The sequence below is a fragment of the Convolutriloba macropyga genome, chromosome 3 (genome assembly GCF_964194025.1).
Source record: "Convolutriloba macropyga chromosome 3, txConMacr16.3, whole genome shotgun sequence".
Taxonomy (NCBI): Eukaryota; Metazoa; Xenacoelomorpha; order Acoela; family Convolutidae; genus Convolutriloba; species Convolutriloba macropyga.
In genome coordinates this window covers 10,055,210-10,072,371 of record NC_134470.1, presented here as the reverse complement: position 1 = coordinate 10,072,371, position 17,162 = coordinate 10,055,210, and the positions used below count along the sequence as shown (strand labels likewise).

The following is a 17,162-nucleotide window of genomic DNA, read 5'->3' as shown; positions in this document are numbered from 1 at the left end:
GCTACAATGGGAAAGATCCAGTATTTGAACATTGTTTTACTTAATTTGAAGAAAATTCAGGAGCATTTATCAAGGTTCTAGTTTTTTGGCCTGGTTTGGAAAAACTAATTCAAATCGTGCAGTTTCTCGGCATGCGGTAAGCTTTCAAAGCTGTCAATTATTCGAGAACAACAAAAGATATGCTTTAAGCGTATATATAAAATTTCTTCTATACCTCTATTCACAAAAACTAAAACGCACGTGACAAATTTTTTTTACGTACACAACAAAACATTAAGTTTTAATGCATAGCATGGTCATAACACATCAAAAATAACACCTCATTCAGACACTGTTTTGTTCTATCCATTCATTTTGAACAACAACTTGGTATACATTATTGTTCAGTTTTAGTTTTGTATTACCGGAGACTTGAAGATACAAAATATGGCAGCATTGTCGTCAAAACCGGCATCGCTTTTGGACCCAAATGAAGTTTTCACGGATACTCAGAATTTGTTCACACAAGAATCGCGACCGACACTCGGAGACAAACACGAAGATGATGATGATTTTAATGATGACGATGAATTGATTTTCAGGTAAACAAATCACCTGTTAATTTTCGAATTTTATTCAACCCGCAATTGAAGTTGCAGTTTATTAAACCCACAACCATTCGAGATTGGTTCTTGTCATTTTTTTGGGAAAACGAGAAATTTGGGTTGGTAATTTTGAAAATTGAGCGTTTTTTTTATCATTTTTGTCATTATTGAGCGTTTACGACTGCTTTTGACAATAATTTGATTTACAGATGACAGTGAGGAGTTTTTAGGAATAGTAATCATTTCTGATTAGAATTCCCAAAAAAGGTCAAAAAATTTTTTGGATTTCTACATAAAATTGCCTACTGTTAGCTCTGCCTGATTTTAGCGATTAACAACTGTAACGGCTGCTCTCCTTTTGTTTCACAAAGAAAGTTTTACACCGCCCAGTTCGTTCTGAGTGGTTACAAAATCTGTCCGGATACTTCGTTTATGCAGTTTGCTGTTGCAACTGTATATCCGTTCTGCTGTACTTACCGTTGCATTAACTACTCTGTTCGTAATTATTGGCTAATCTTAGTTTTTTCAACTATCAATTTGAACTGGATTGTTACGGATCACACAATACGGGATCTCTTTATGTGTACCAGTTCAATCCGATAGAAAAAACAAATCGAAGACAAAGATATATGTCTAAGACCTGTTTGTGCAAAAATACTTAAATTTAAACTTACGTTGGCTTTTGCTATTTGTACTCACAAGTTGAGAATACCAGAACTTGGGGTTGTAACAGTTGAATTTGAGCTCCAATAAATCGTAGATACAAGACACAGTAACAGGATTTACTGCTCAAGAATAATATTTTGAATACAAGACACAGTAACAATTTACTGCTCAGGAATATTTCTAGTTCAAGAAACAGTAACGCGTTATTTACTGCTCAAGACAATTTTTTTTGCAATATTTTTGCTGAGTTATACTTTAAGCCCTTTTCTGCGGCTGCTACTTTGAGTTCTGTGTGTTGCTTTTTGTTATTTCCCCCTTTTCTCTTTTTAACTGTAACTAGAACTAGAACTATAACTATAACTATTAAATGACTAGGACAACAGAAAGTGTTTTGTTTCTATTTTCCCACCTACGCAAGCTTCGCGAGCTCAGCTCCAACATCGCCGGCCCTGTTTTCCTTCGTGAAAACATCTTCGTCCATTGATAGCACTGGAGCGAGCTTCACTACTGGTCTCTTGTAGTATCCATCTTTCGTTCGGATTGTTGCTGATCGAATCACTCCGTCGGAACCTTCAAATGTTTCGGTTATTCGACCCAGATCGTAATATCCACGTTTGTCACTGTCTTCCACTAACCACCTGATACCTTGTTGAATCAAATGTTCTTCAATTTGCCTCTTGTTCCATGCTGCTATATACTCTGCCAGTTCCTTTTCAGCTCCAACGAAGTTTGTCCCGTTATCGCTAATCATTTTGACCGGTTTGCCTCTTCGAGCAATGAATCGCATAATTGCGTTCAGACAACAATCATTGTCTAGTTTTAGTACAATTTCTATATGAACCGCTAGTACAGTAAGGCATGTGAATAGACAACACCAACGTTTTTCGTTTCTTCGACCAATCTTTACTGTGAATGGTCCGAAATAGTCTACGCCCACATTCGAGAACACTGTTGATGCGACTAATTGTTCTTCAGGTAGATCTGCCATTACTGGTGCCTTTGTTTGGGCTCTTCCCTTTCGACATCTAATATATTTGTTTTTGATCGATCTCAAAGCATTTCGTATGCCTAGGATCCAGAATTTCTGCTGAACTATGTTTCTGACATGTTCAGTACCTTCGTGATGACTATTCTTATGTTCATTTTGCAAGAATAATTCTACTACATGGTGCTTCCAATGCAACAGTATTGGATGCTTGGTTTCGAAGTTCAATTGATTTTACCTATTCTGCCTTGAGCACGAATAAGTCCTTGCTGGTCTTTGAATGATAAAAACTGGAGAACTTTGCTGTTTTTTAGAATTTTCTTTTCAACCTTGAGAGATTTCATCTCTTCAGCAAACTGTTCTTGCTGCAGTAGTCTGAAAATGCCTGCTTGTGCACCCTCTCTTTCTTAAACACTTAGTGTTTTTGTTGCAGGTTTGTGTTTTCTAAATACGCGCTGTACGTATGCCATTGTATTTACAAGTCGATTGAAATTGCTGAATCGTTCCCACTGAATCATCAGCTTCTTCTCTTCAACCTTTGCTGAGAAGACCGTTTCGTCGTTTTGTTCGTCTGAAGCAAATGTTAAATTCACCTGTTCAGGCAATTCGATCTTTCGTTGCTTCAACCAGGCCGGCCCAGTGAGCCATTCGCTTCTCTTAAGTTCGTCAACATTGATCGCTCGTGTCCCGATGTCAGCTGGATTGTTAATACCACTCACATGATTCCACTGTGAAACATTAGTTGTATCCAAAATCTCAGCCACTCTGTTTGCAACAAACACCTGTTGCTTACGGTGGGAGCAATGAATCCATTGCAGAACAGTAGTGGAGTCTGACCAAAAGTTGCACTGTGAATCTTCGTTTCGTGTTCTTTCACTATCTGTTCGTTAAGTCTCACCGCCATCACTGCTGCTTGTAGTTCCCAGCGTGGTATGGAAAGGTGTCGCATGGGTGCAACTCTGCACTTTCCGATTACAAATGCTAAGTCTGCTGAGTATTCTTTGGGCTTTGAACGTATGTATGCCACTGCGCACATTGTGTCTTCAGATGCGTCGGCAAACACATGAAGTTCCCATTTGTCCTTGGCTGTGCTGAAGTATCTTCTATCAATGCTGGTTTTGCTACTTCTGGGAGGTGGTCTTTCCAATTCAGAAACTCTTCTTCTTCGTTAGGTTCTACTGAGTTGTCCCAATGTTGTCCATTTTTTGTACAGATGCTCTTCAGGAGTCGTCTCATATGAACACTGAATGGTGCAAACAGTCCAAGATGATCAAACACGGAAGAAACTAGAGATAAGATCTTCCTTTGGGTGATTGGGGTCTCAAATTCTTTGCTTGTACCTCTACAAACCTGTAGACTAACATCGATAATCGTCCACTGAAGCCCAAGCACGGATGAACCTTCCTTGCCGGGTTCTACTTCAACCTGCTGTGTGTTGCTGATTGATCTCAAATCCTCTGGGATTGCGTTCGTTACCATGTTGTTGTTGGTGATCCACTTCTTCAGTTCAAATCCATGTTTTGAGAGAAGAGGTTGTAGTTGTTTGAAAACCTTGATTGCTTCCTCAGGTGTTTCGACTGAATTGATGAAATTGTCCATGTAGAAGTTGTTTTGGATTGTTTTTGCTGCAATTGGGAACTCGTCCTCGTTATCGATGGCAACTCGCTTCAGAGCGTAGTTGGCACATGTTCGTGATCTCTTTGCTCCAAAAACATGACGTTGATACTCGTAAATTTACACAGGCTCGTTCACTGTTGAACGCCACAGGAATCTCAAGCAGCTTTTATCCCGTTCAGGAAATTGCACTTGCAGAAACGTTGATTCAATATCTGCGGTTAGGGTTATTGGTCCTTCTCGAAATCTGAATATTGTTCCAATCAAGCCGTGTAGTAGATTGGGTCCGGCTAACAGCTTGTCATTTCGGCATACGTCCTTGTATTTTGCTGCAGCAATGCAAACACGGCGAACTTTACCAGGTTTGTTGGGGTTTAAAACTGGATGGTGTGGCAAATACCATTCCCTTGCGAAAGTGCCTTTGACTTCCGATTTAACGAGGATCTTCACAAATCCCTTTTCCACATCTGTATCAATTGACTGTTGATACAATTCTTTTAAATTTGGGTCACGTTGGAATCTTCTCTTCGTTCCAGTGAGTAGAGCTGACCAAGGGCTGAGCTGTAATTGTTCGGAAGATTGGGTTCTGGTTCATTCCAGAGCATGCCAACTTCGTACCGCTCGTCTGTAAACTTTGTTGTGCTCTCTAGAAACTTCTGAGCTTGTTGCTCTTTCTTTGATTGACTTACAACATTTATCTTGGAAGCATAAGTTTCTATGTCCCACCATGATTGGATAATTTCTGCCACTTTCATAACTTCTGTGAAGGCAAAATGACAAACATTTTGACTTTGCTTGCCTGTCATGGGACCACTGACTACTCATCCCAATTCTGTTAAGACGGCGAAAATCTCACTTCGTGTTCCAATCTTATAGTCCAATGGACGTTGAATTTCGTAGGCGTCTTGTCCAAGTTTGATGCCTACTTCCATCAGGTTGAATGTTCTGTCAGTGAGAACATTCAGGTGTCTGAATTTGTTCTTCAGTTCCTTGTAGTCATATGTTGTGTTTCTCAACGAAATTGATGGGTGTGCAACCGCTTCAATCGAATGCACCGTTGAATGTAGTCCCTTTATTGTGATAGGAACCTTTTCTGTCCTCAAATCTTTCATCCCATGTATGCCAGCTATGTTCAAGGTAACGTCCGTGCCTTTGGCTTGTAGTTGGTCCTTGACACTTTGATCGATGAATGGTACTGTTGACCCACTATCCAGGAAAGCGTAGGCAGTCAACCTGTTACCACCGCTCTGAAACGGTACCGGAACTATTTGAAGAAAACTAGTAATTTGGTTACTCTGGTGGATTGTTGCTGCGCTCACATTAACTGCGTGACTACCCTCGTCTATTCGGTTTTCTGAGTGTAGAAGTCTGTTGTGCTTTTTGATACATCCATTTATACCGCACGGGTGGACTTTAAAATCTTTGATAGCATGCCCTTTCGGCAGACATCCATAACATAAGCGTTCTTTCCTCACTGTCGCATAGCGATCGGTTACATTCATATTCTTAAATATTGGACAGTTCCATATTTTATGAGTGCCATCCGCTAGTGGACACTTGTTGTTTTGCATTTGCTTCGTTTCGTTCGCATTCGAACTCGCTCTAATATTTGACGATTTTAAGAATTGTTTTTCCTTGTTAGCGTTTGGTCAATCATCTTCCTTACGTTCATTCTTGTTTGATGGCATTCCTTCATGGACAAAGCCTTTCGAGCTAACCATTTTTCAAGGAGAGTGAGATCGGGTCTATCTTCTTGATACTCGTCAACGAAGAAGAATCACTTTCTTTAAAATTTGGGGGCAGTTTTTCAATTGCCACTTGCAGTGTTGAACTTGAACGCAGATCGCCTCGTAATTGTATATCTTCAGTACAATAACTTGGTTGCTGATTGTTATCGAGCAATTAATTATAGCCGTTGAGTCGTGCATTCGAATTGGTTGTTGTTTGCGCAATATGTTAAGCTGAGCGTCAACAATTAGGTACGGTCGCCCAAACGTCCGTCCCAAGAGTTCCCACGCTTGACCGTAGAACTCTCCCGAATAGCCCATTCCTGATATAGCTGACTTTGCTTTACCTGTCAACAAAGTTTTCATGTGGCTCATTTTCTCTGAGTCGGGTATATCGCGATGGTCAACCGTTGCTTTGAACAAATTCGACCACTCTGGCCACTCTAGGGGTTTTCCGTTGAAAGAACTCAACTTCAACTTAGGTAGCTGACTACTACTGCTTGGTTTATCACGCTTAAACTTGTCTTGTTCCCGGGCTGAGCTGACACGCTCTCCACTTGGTGACCGTGACTTAAGTACACCTTCGTGATTGAAACTTACCCTGGGATAATTGATATCGATCCTAGTTTTCGCACGCTCGAAACTATATTCTTGCAAGTTGGAAAATTTATCCGAGTTATTGAGCCAACCGGAAACATCTTTATTCTTCGGGGTTTTCCAGTTGGATGGTGATCTACTTCGAATGCTAGGGGCTGCACTATCATCAGAATCTGATGCTCTTGCGTCAAGAGCTTCTTTCTTGTATTCCAGTTTCAGTGCACCTTCTTCTTCAAAAAGTTGCATCTCCATTTCAAGCTCTTTCCTTTTCAATTCGAATTCAATTTTCTTCAACCTCATTTTTGCTGCAAAGTCTTTCTCTAAAGCCGCAAGTTTTTCTGCTTTTTTAGCTCGTTTATTAGAGGAGGCCACTAAATCATTGTCCTTGTTTGGGTTTCCATTTTCAACAGCAGTTCGTTGAGAAACTCCTACAACAGAATGTGAAATCTTCGCGGCAGTTGGTTCTGCATCGCTTGTCAATTGAACAGTTTGATTCTGTTGATCCTTCATGTTTGTTTCTCCGTGGATATACGGTAACCAGTCTGCGTTTAATGTTTGTAAGAAGTTAAGTTGTTTGGCTTCGTAACGATCAAACATTTCGGGATCACGTAGAGTAGTTGCCCACTTCCGAGACAAAGTGCAACACGAGTCGTCAAGCTTCAGTATCTGTTGATAAATGGTCTTGAGTTTGCTTGATCTATCGTTGTTTCTGATTAGCTCCTGGCCCTCCTGAGTTTTTTCGTCGAGTCGTTTTTCACAGTTGCTAATCTGTCTTTGAAAAATGTCTTGACTCTGTGACGGAGTCACTTCGTTTGTACTTTGGGACTGCATCTTGAATCCATACAGTACTTTCGTTTATTTGCTTTAATTAAGCTTTGATAGTCAACTTCTAATGCACTTTGCGTAATTGGCTTTGCGTCGTTGAATTGCCTGTTGAGTTTTGTTCTCGTTCGTCGATGACTTTGTCTTTTCGACTGTTGGGTTGGACAGCAGTTTTTTCCAGTGTCCGGGTCGGCGGACCAAAAATAATGGCTGCTCTCCTTGTGTTTCACAAAGAAAGTTATACACCGCCCAGTTCATTCTGAGTGGTTACAAAATCTGTCCGGATACTTCGTTTATGCAGTTTGCTTTTGTAACTGTATATCCACTCTACTGTACTTACCGTTGCATTAACTAATTTAACTAACTTAGTTTTGGATTTTTTCTCAATAGTAATTTTTCTCATAAAAAGTATTGACCCATTTTCAGTATTTGAAAAATTGACTGCTCTGATTTATAGATTAATAATATTTACTAACTACTCTACAGAGTAATGTGTTGATGTGCTCAAGCAGAGTGCATTAATGGCTGATTTTGGCTCCTAGGATAGTCAACATTACGTGGCAAAAATCCGACAAATCGAGTAGACATGCTAGATTTTGTCGGTTTTTTTTGAAGGCCTATGTTTTAATTTAAGAGTTTTAAACGTGTGTGGAGACGAGTAACAATAGGCTAAGTAAGTTCAAATTTGTTATAAATTACCCCTTACCCACGGATATTGCATCTAATTGTCGAAATGAAAGCCTAACTGGTGATTAATTTCAGAAGTGTTTCTCTCGATACTAATTGTTGATTAAGAATACAACGAGTTTTTTTGAAATTCCTAGCTGCGCTGTTCACAAGAAGATTAATTATTTGAGTCTGTTCTCAAATGATACTATTAAAATTTGGACAATTCAGAGTTTTTAGGCTAATTACAAACTCAAAATGGTTTTTTGAAAATGGTTTTTTGAATTTTTTGAAATTTTTTATTTTTTATTCCCACGCATTTTTTTGTTTTAAAAATTTGTTGTATTCATCCATTAAAACAATTGAATGCAGCCTGATATTTTGCACTAAAGAATAGCTCAATGTTTTCAGCGTTTTTTTTTGTCGGGACAAAATTTAATGAAATTTGGTTGCGTAAACTGTTTACAGTAAATTTTGTTTTCTAGAGGCGTAAACAATTTCTCAATAAAATTTTTATATCTTCAAAACTTTTTTGTCAGAGTCCTTTGATTTCATTTGATAAGCAACCATTACAAACGTTTTTCAAGAATTTTAGGACATAAGAAGGTGGTTTCAAAAATAATGAATTCAATATAGCCTGGAATGACAGCGACTTCCGACAATTAGGTTCATGAAATTTATCTAATTGTATAGTATATATTAACGCATTTTTTACCAGGCCTGCACAAATTGAATTGAGTTTGGAGAAAAAGTGCAAAAGCTGACCAGTTTCTGATCAGAACTTGATTTGCAATAGAAATGCAGAAACCACCGGATTTTGGTCCAACTTTGGTTGGATGTTATTGCAAAAACAGTAGGCTTGTCTTTTTTTGTAGTGAGTTTAATGAAATGCATTTGAATACGCGAGCAGAACAGCTGACTGGTAGAGCAGTTTCTTCTTGTTTTAGGCATTGTTAGATAACATCATCTCCGGACCTACAAAATTAACATTATTTGTGTGAAGTTCTCTCTGTCCTAAATTTAAGATCCTAATTAAAATTTTGATTTTTTAAATAAATGTCATCAAAAAAAGTAAAATGCAATGACATAAGAATGTACATATATGTATTAGTTTGTCTCTTATTTTCGAAGAGTTGCAGACTTTTAATGCATTTTAATACATCAAAGTGTTGCACAAGTAACTTTTACATGTCTTTGTTTCAATTCAGTAAAATGTGCAAAATAAAAGGTCAGTAGGATATATTTTAAAAAAACTCAAATAGTTCCAATTTTTTCATTTCAAAGACTCAAAATTGAAGTCTTGTCTACAAATATCTGCCATTGTTTCAGTCTGAACAAATCGCAACGCACCCTGGCCCTGACACACCAGCCCCTCCCCCAGTACACTTCGGACAAACACTTCGAAAACCTCGATGAGATCATAGAGTTCATATCGAAAAAGGGCAAATCGAACGCTAAAGATTACACTAAACAAATCGACGAGCTGTGGAAGGCACTTGGAGATTTGGAAGAGAGGGCGAGGGCTCTTCTGACGAAAAGAAAACGACTTCGAAAGAGGATAACTGAGATTGAGGATGTGAGGGATGTGTTTGAGAAAGATCCTGACAGATTGTATGAAGGTAGGCTTCCCTGGACCTATATTCAGAATTCAGTACTGAGTCATAGCATTTTCATATTGATTTTTACTATGGCCAGTTCTGATCACGGCATTTAATAGACATTTCATGCCAGAATTCAGAGCACTTTTCTGTGCTTGTTATGAACATAAGTAACTTCAATTCTGCGTATTTCAGGAATATTATGAAATTTTTGTTTTTTTTTCGGACTGAATTGCATGAAACCTCATAATCGGCTGGGACAGGAGGAAATGTCACAAATTAATTCACCAGAAACATGGCTAAATAGTAGCAATATTTTGATAACTTAACAATTTTAATTCAATATTTAAACGTATTTCCAGGATTTGGATAACTTTTTTTTTCTGGGATAAGACTATTATCCCAGTGATACCAAAAATTTTTAATCGTGTAAGATATGATAAGATGCTGAACAAAAGTCTTTATCGTGTAAGATCTTATCTGGTCTTCACGAAAAAAATCTGCCCTACGTGAACTTTAGTCTTGTAAGCTCTGATAAGATACCTATCAGATCTTATAAGATAAAAATTCAATTTTTCTGAATTGTTATCTTGAAATGTTTAAAACATGTCTTATCAGATCTTACACGATAAAAGTTCCCGTAGTGCAGAATTTTTATCGTGTAAGATCTGATAAGGCATGTTTTAATGATTTCCGTATGACGTAGTCCAGTTCCTATGGAAGAAAAAAATAATCGGTCAACGAACCATTAATGAAAAAAATGTTTGTTGAGTGTATTTTGACGGCAGGTTTATTTTGAGTATCAACTAGGTACTATGGCTCAACTTAGAAGTTCCAGATATTTTTGGTATTTGAAAAAACTTTTTCAGCCTAAATGAAAAATCACCGCTTCAAAAAAGCCCTTGATACTCGAATAAACCTTTTCACGGGATCTTATAGGTCTCAGAGGACAATATAGGATAATTTTCTCTTTGTTGCTCTGACTCTTTGTTGCTTTTTGGCTACTGCTTGACAGCAAGTCTGAATTGTCTTCGGTTTGAAGAGCAGGTTATACTCAAAGAATTTTTATCGTATAAGATCTAATAAAAGTTTTATCAAAACGACGAGTTATTGCTTTCCAACTGTTTACGTTAAAAGATCTAATGAAAATCTTAAAAGATCTCACACGATAAATACTTTGTCTCTGGTAGATTTTCTATCGTGTAGGAATTTATAAGGCAGAATTTATCTCCTGTAAGACTTGACAAATATGAATTTTCACCGTGTATATCATACCTGATCAAGTTTTTTTTTATCGTTTAAGACGAGATGAATTGTTATACAAAGTTTTAGTCTTAGTCAGGCGACGCATAATAATTTGAAAGACACTACGGTTGTAGCAAACTTGTTAATACATACACGATAACAATTTTCAAATTTCTGGGTTATGTTGACTATATTTGGTGATTGCGATGCAAATGGAATTATACGCATAAAAAAATATCGTTCTGAGAAGTTTCGTGCAATGAGATTCCAGTGCCGAGTACTCTTGCATCCGAAGTTGAGCTCAAATGTCGGAATGATTTCTCAAAAACTACTATGCTATAATGTGATCGAATTCAGTAAAATTTAAGCTCAAACACAAGAAAAAACAAACAATTAGTGCGTCAGCCTAATTGCTGAATTGAATCTCCGCGATTCAAAAGTCACGCAAAGCGTTTGATTGAACCTCGCTTTTTTCTTTCCTACTGCATATCAATTCATCCCGATTACTTCACCCCTCTTATTTGTCACAACAATTTAAATCCTTTATCTAATTGTTACTATTAACATTGGTACTATAATAATTCGTCAATGCTTAGTGGACCTGCAGTTGACATGAAACTATCACAACCTTACCTAGGATTAAATTGTCAGCATAATCTAGAGAACTCGTGCTTGGAATGCCGGCCGCTAATATTCGGTGTTAATCAAATCGGGGTGAAAAGAATTAGAACTGATTGTTATATAGGCATAGTATGTCTTCATATCTTCAGTTAGCGATTTTTCTGAAAAACTAGAAGAAGTGTTTTTTTCTACTTACGGAATTTTTTTGGGAAATTGTTACATCTAAATTTTAATCCGAGATCTTGATTGTGTTGCTTATATTTCTTTGAAAAGAAATGGCTTTTTAATTTGAAAAAGTTAAATAAGTGTTTACTAAACTCTAAAAAATTCCATGGTCTCAAATTTTGCTTTCAAAGTGCTGCGTTTAAGAGTTCCAAAAAATATTTCGCTGGAATTTTTGTTCAATTGTTTTACTCGTTTTCGACATTGTTCATGTTTTCTATGACCGACAATTAAAAAAATTTTGCAGGGCAGTCATTTTTTTTAGAAAATGGAAAACTTTTCACTTATGTCTATATAGTTTGTGCGACTGGTATATCATTGGTTTCAATCGTAAATCATTGTTCCAGTGTTTTTTTCGTTTCAATAAAACTAAACCACTTTACCTGAGAAATTTACCTGAGAATTGGAGAATTGTTCTTTTGTGAACAGTAATTTTGCGTCCAAAAGTTTTCCATGAAGCATGCTTCGACGTTGTAATACTTTGCCTACAAAAATTTGTATCTGTTTTTGGATCAGATTATACCATGAATGTACATTTTCCAAGCAATCGTGAATTGACGTAAAAATTAAACTAAAATATATATTACGATCTCAGATCTGAATGAGAATATGTATCAGAGAACATCGTAGACAAGTGTGACAAGAAAAGATCTGAATCAGCACTAAATATATTTAAAAATTTTCTGAATTCAGTACTGAATTTTTCAGAAATTTAAGTAGGGTAATTATTGAGAAAAATTATTTGAAATTAGAGATCAAGTTATGCTTTCTTCTTATTTTTGATAATCGAAATCGTCCCAAGCTACAGATCTTGCGCCATTTCGAATGTGAACATAGAGAAGGGTTTTAACTTCCTTCAAAATAATTTTTACTTGATTTGAAGAATATGATTATTGCTATAAAAGTAAAAGTTATCGTTTTGTGATAAAGCGTTATAATACCTTTTTCTGTTGTTTTTTTAAATCAAACCACAACTCAACCGTTCTTTAGGGGACTTAGATTTTGGAACGTTATATGTTCGCCTCAATTATATGGGGCATAAATTGTTTGCAATCTCACAGTTCTATAAATTTATCAAAATTTTGATCAACATGCACACAAAATTTCAGTTGATCTGGTAAAATGAACAGGCTTGAAAACTTAAAAAGTATATTAATTATGCTTGCCTGAATTGACGTGAGAACGTATTGCAACATTACCTTATTTGAATTCTTTTAGCGTTATTTTTAATGCCTACCTCAGACCATTATTTCTTAATAATGTATATATAGTTCGAGCGTATAGTGTGATATTTATGGGGGGGGGGGGATCAAATGGGCCATAAACCCAATTGACGACACTGATTTTATTTGCATCTTGACGACAATAGCATGCTGAACATCAATATTTTGACCATTAGTCCATTAGTTGTCCATTTTGACCAAGTAGTCAAAAGCATGTTATTAATAGAACCAACGAGAAATAAGCAAGTACAAATTGTGCGGACAATTTTGTTCCGCTGTCTGTTTCAGCGATTAGCAGTGGGATATTATCCAGAAACAACGCGCCGGTTATCGCAGCAAAGCCTTCGGTTATCGCAGCAAAGTCCGTTAAGAGTGCCCCGCTTCAACTCGGACTAAGTTATCATCGCATATTGCAATTTTGAATGCATTAATACTATTTGTCGTTCATTTGTCACAGAATTTATGCGTCGTCAATTTGAAACCTCGTCCTATCACCCCCTTTCCCCCCTCAACTGATGGAATTGAAAGTTCAGTGACAACTCGATGTTTCAAGTCTATTTTTCATAAACTCATTTTCAAAATCAAGAAATTTTTCAAAAAATTTTCACTACCAACTATTTACAGCAACCATTCTTTTTGGTAGCATGTTTATTTTGTTTCAGGTTTATTCGACTCCAAACCCCCATTTGGCAAATACGACATCCGGGGTATTTCGGGGGGCTCTCGCGTCTCGGCTCTCCTCGCCTCAGACACCGAACTGAGTGACTTTGAGCCAATTTCTTCCAAGAAATCCAGCTTCCTAGTCCTCAAACTGGAAAACCAAATCCAAGGAATTAATTCCCAGCTGCGAATGTTGCAGGATAACCTGGCATTTACGGAGAAAGCGCTGGAAAAGACCCATTTGGCAACTAGACACTGTTTGGTGTCGTTGATAAAATTGTTCAGGTCTCCAAAGGATCATGACTTAAGTGCCCATTTAGACCTGGAACCCAAAGATACTCTAGCATATTTTGCAGGTATGCTAATTGCTATCATTCCTCCAAAAAAAGGAATTAATACTTCCGCCTTTTTAAGTATCTACTTTTCTACTGTAAAACAACAGACCATGGCTTCCTTATATCTACGATATCTCATCTTCTACGCCGTAAACCATGGACTAATATATTTAAGTATATATTATAAATTGACACAAAGTTATAACTTTATGTGGTTGTGTTACTAAGAAAAATCATTCATCGCTGAAAGATGCGCGAGCTTTGCGGTGAAAAGTATTATTTTTTTACCACTATTCACCGCAATTCTTACATATTTTTCAAATATGTAAGAATTAAAATAATTAAGGAAACAGTCTAGAAATTAAGGAAACAGTCTTTATTAAAATAATTAAGGAAATAATCAAAATAATTAAGGAAACAGTGTAGAAACGAGCCGAAGTCGAATCAGAAAGAGTTTTCCAATTGTTTCAGGGCTCGTAGTAACCCTACTCAAAACGACCCGAGCGAACTACGAAATAGATAACCCAATTGTACGACCCCACTATGCATCTTGTGTCATGAAACGTGACGACATCCCACACACGTACGTACAAATGAGAAACAGCAGCGATTTGACCCATAACAAACACATATTGACCGACCTCGTGTGTCTAATGGCAGGCCAGTGCTTCAAACTTGGAACCAAACGAGGGCTTTGTTTCCTTACTGAGAAACGGGAGCTGGTCACTAAAGAGGCGAAGGGTTATTTGGACGATTTCAAACGGAGGGGGATTGAAGTTATCATAATATTCGTGGAAGACCTCCTCGATGAGTTGCCTTCGGAAGCAAAATCTGTGTGCAAGTTCATCGAAGAACTGCCTGATTGCATAAAGTTGTTCACGGATGACCATTGAGACACTGAGTGATTGTTGATAAAGATTTATATGTGTTATTTAGAGCAATTTAATTGATATGAGATTGTGCCTCGTTTCAATTGAAGGAAGTGATGGCGTAGATGTGAACAAGAAATGAAATATGAAGACAATTTGAAACAAAAAATGTGAAACTTTAGACATATTTCAAAATCAATTGGAAACAAAAGGGTGGAAACAAATAGCAAAATCAGCGAAACTAAAGAATAGATGGTAGCTACCCTTAAAAGAAAGTCAAAAACCAAAAACTCAAAAGTTATATGAAATTGAAACTACTCTTTTGCTCTCTGAATTAATTTGGGTTGACCCAAAAAGTACCTTTTCTATTTGATTTTAAAAACTGGAAATTGAAAAAAGGTAATATGAAACATCAGACGACAAGTATTGATCCGATAGTTTGAGAAATATGAGGCTTAATCACTACACTGAAAAAAAATTCAAGCCTATAACCAAACGGTAACATGAGAAAAAACGGTAAGTCAGACTAGAATGAAATATACGCAAAACAAAAGACACTTGAAAAAAAGTAATTTATTTTATTCCTCATAAAAAGTTACCAAGAGAGCCAATAAAAACTGCAAACTAGGAATTCCCTTTTTTGTTGTTCACAGCTAAAAAAGACCGTTGAGTCAGTCATATTCAATAACTTAAAAAAAGTTTCATCTTTATCTTGTATAGCAGATTTCTGGTTCTTATAGAGTTATAGATAAATATAAAGAGAACGTTTTTTAACACCAAAAATCTTATCAAGAGCAAAAAGTAAAACACACAAAGCATACAATTTAAAGACAAAATTGAATGTTCTATAATTTTTTTTCTATGGTTTGAATCTATCTTACGGTAATAGGAAGGAAATAAGAACAAAAATAAATTTTTGTCATGGACTAAAAATATGAAGCTATAGCTAAGAGAGCTCGAGAAACATCAAACTGCTGGGAAAGTCAAATTTGCTGGCCCGGGTCGAGGCCGAATGGTTAACTTGTAAGAACTTGCAAGTTTCTGGCAGAAACTTACAAGATGATGCATCGCCTTGCAAGTTTTTCTTCCAAAAACTTGAAAGTTCTTACAAGTCAACCATTTGACTTACAAGTTCTTACAAGTTAATCATTCGACTTACAAGACTCTTACAAGTTAACCATTCACCATACAAGTTACTTACAAGTTAATCATTCGCACACACACCACACACACAATTACACCACGCACACACACGCATGCACACACATTACACACAAACACACACAAACACATACACGCACACAGACACACACACTATACCGCATATAAAACGTTGCAAGACATGAATGTATACGGATGTTTGGAAAAAATAGAATCCGGAAAATTGTGTGAGTTTAAATTATAAAATAGGTGTAAAACTGAAGGTCCACTGAATTATTTTGAAAAATTGGTGACACATGAATTTGAAAAGTTAATCAAAGTCACTATTTTGAGAACATTTTTAAAAAATCAATCGTGAAGAAGCTAATTGAGATCTATTGTTTTTAATGAAATTGCAAAAGTAACTCTCTTGAGTTCATAAAATTCTAAAAGTAACCATTTTGTCTACTTAGGTCGAATTGTATTATGTTATCCAAACAGAGCAAATAAATCTCACGCGCTTTTTACGGTAAATGACTGCATGTTAAATTGAATTAACAAATAAAAGTTGTGCTCGACCGGAAGGAACTTGCAAGAAACCCACAAGTTAGTCATTCGCCTTGCAAGTTCTTACAACATAACCATTCGACTTACAAGTTCTTACAAGTTAACCATTTCACTTGCAAGTTCTTACAAGTTAGACAATTTTTGCATGAAACTTGCAAAATCTTACAAGTTAATCATCTTTTGCAAGAACCTTGCAAGTTTATACAAATTAACCATTTGGTCTCAACCCGGGGAATTATTCTGTCACAGGCAATTGTAGATCGAAAAAACGCGGTTTTATGTGATTTGAGTGAAGAAATACATGCAACAATAGGCGACCGCCAATAACGAAAGTGAGAGACAATGCAACAATTTTTATAGTAAAGGAGAGCATAGTTGAGAAGCTGCAAATTCTTTGAACAAGTAGAACAAGCTATCGTTAAAACCAAAGGCGTTCAAACGCATATGCTTAAACAAAGGTAACACGTAGCTGGATATACATAGGACAGGACCAAAAAAATTATGTTCTCTTTTTATTGACTCATTTCAGTTGAAAACACGATTTCAAAACTGCCAATTTACCAGCATCTCCGTTGACTATCAGATTGATCGGCCATGTTTTTCTTAAAATTTGTATAAAACCAGTGATTGTCCCAAAAACAGCCAATCAACTGCAATTTTCTTTCTGGGAACGTTCCCGGTATTAGTCGAATTCTAACTTAAAAAAGGAATTGGACGAAAACAAGGCAACAGATATTGTCAAAATGACGTAGAAAGAGCTGTGGATTTTGGTTTACTGAATTTATCAATTCGGGGACCTCTTCTGTACAACATTTTTTTCTGTCAACATTCCTACCTCTAAAGGTTGACTGGCCGAGCAAACAACTCAAATATAACATTGACGACTCTAAAAAAGTTTTCAACTTTTAAACGGTTATATCTAGATTTTCAGCAAGGAAAACCACATTGGCTGCAACCATTTGGACAAGCTAAGAAAACAATTGAATCTTTGGTGAGAAAAAAGCAACTCAAAACTCACATT

General features: G+C 36.7%; 1 protein-coding gene across 1 annotated transcript; it reads left to right on the top strand.

The window, feature by feature from the left end:
• The first annotated feature begins 251 nt into the window (after positions 1-251).
• LOC142336849 (uncharacterized) lies at positions 252-14,527 on the top strand. Its single transcript, XM_075385803.1, has 4 exons — positions 252-581; positions 8,991-9,280; positions 13,233-13,586; positions 14,037-14,527. The coding sequence occupies exons 1-4, from the start codon at positions 427-429 to the stop codon at positions 14,456-14,458; spliced, it is 1,221 nt and encodes a 406-aa protein (XP_075241918.1). The 5' UTR covers positions 252-426; the 3' UTR covers positions 14,459-14,527.
• The last annotated feature ends 2,635 nt before the right edge of the window (positions 14,528-17,162 follow it).

What these genes read in the sequence shown, in the direction of transcription:
- LOC142336849 (XM_075385803.1), top strand. Translation starts at nt 427, where the DNA reads ATGGCAGCATTGTCGTCAAAACCGGCATCGCTTTTGGACCCAAATGAA. An exon ending in GACGATGAATTGATTTTCAG is followed by an intron (nt 582 to 8,990) that starts GTAAACAAATCA and finishes CCATTGTTTCAG; the next exon opens with TCTGAACAAATCGCAACGCA. An exon ending in TCCTGACAGATTGTATGAAG is followed by an intron (nt 9,281 to 13,232) that starts GTAGGCTTCCCT and finishes ATTTTGTTTCAG; the next exon opens with GTTTATTCGACTCCAAACCC.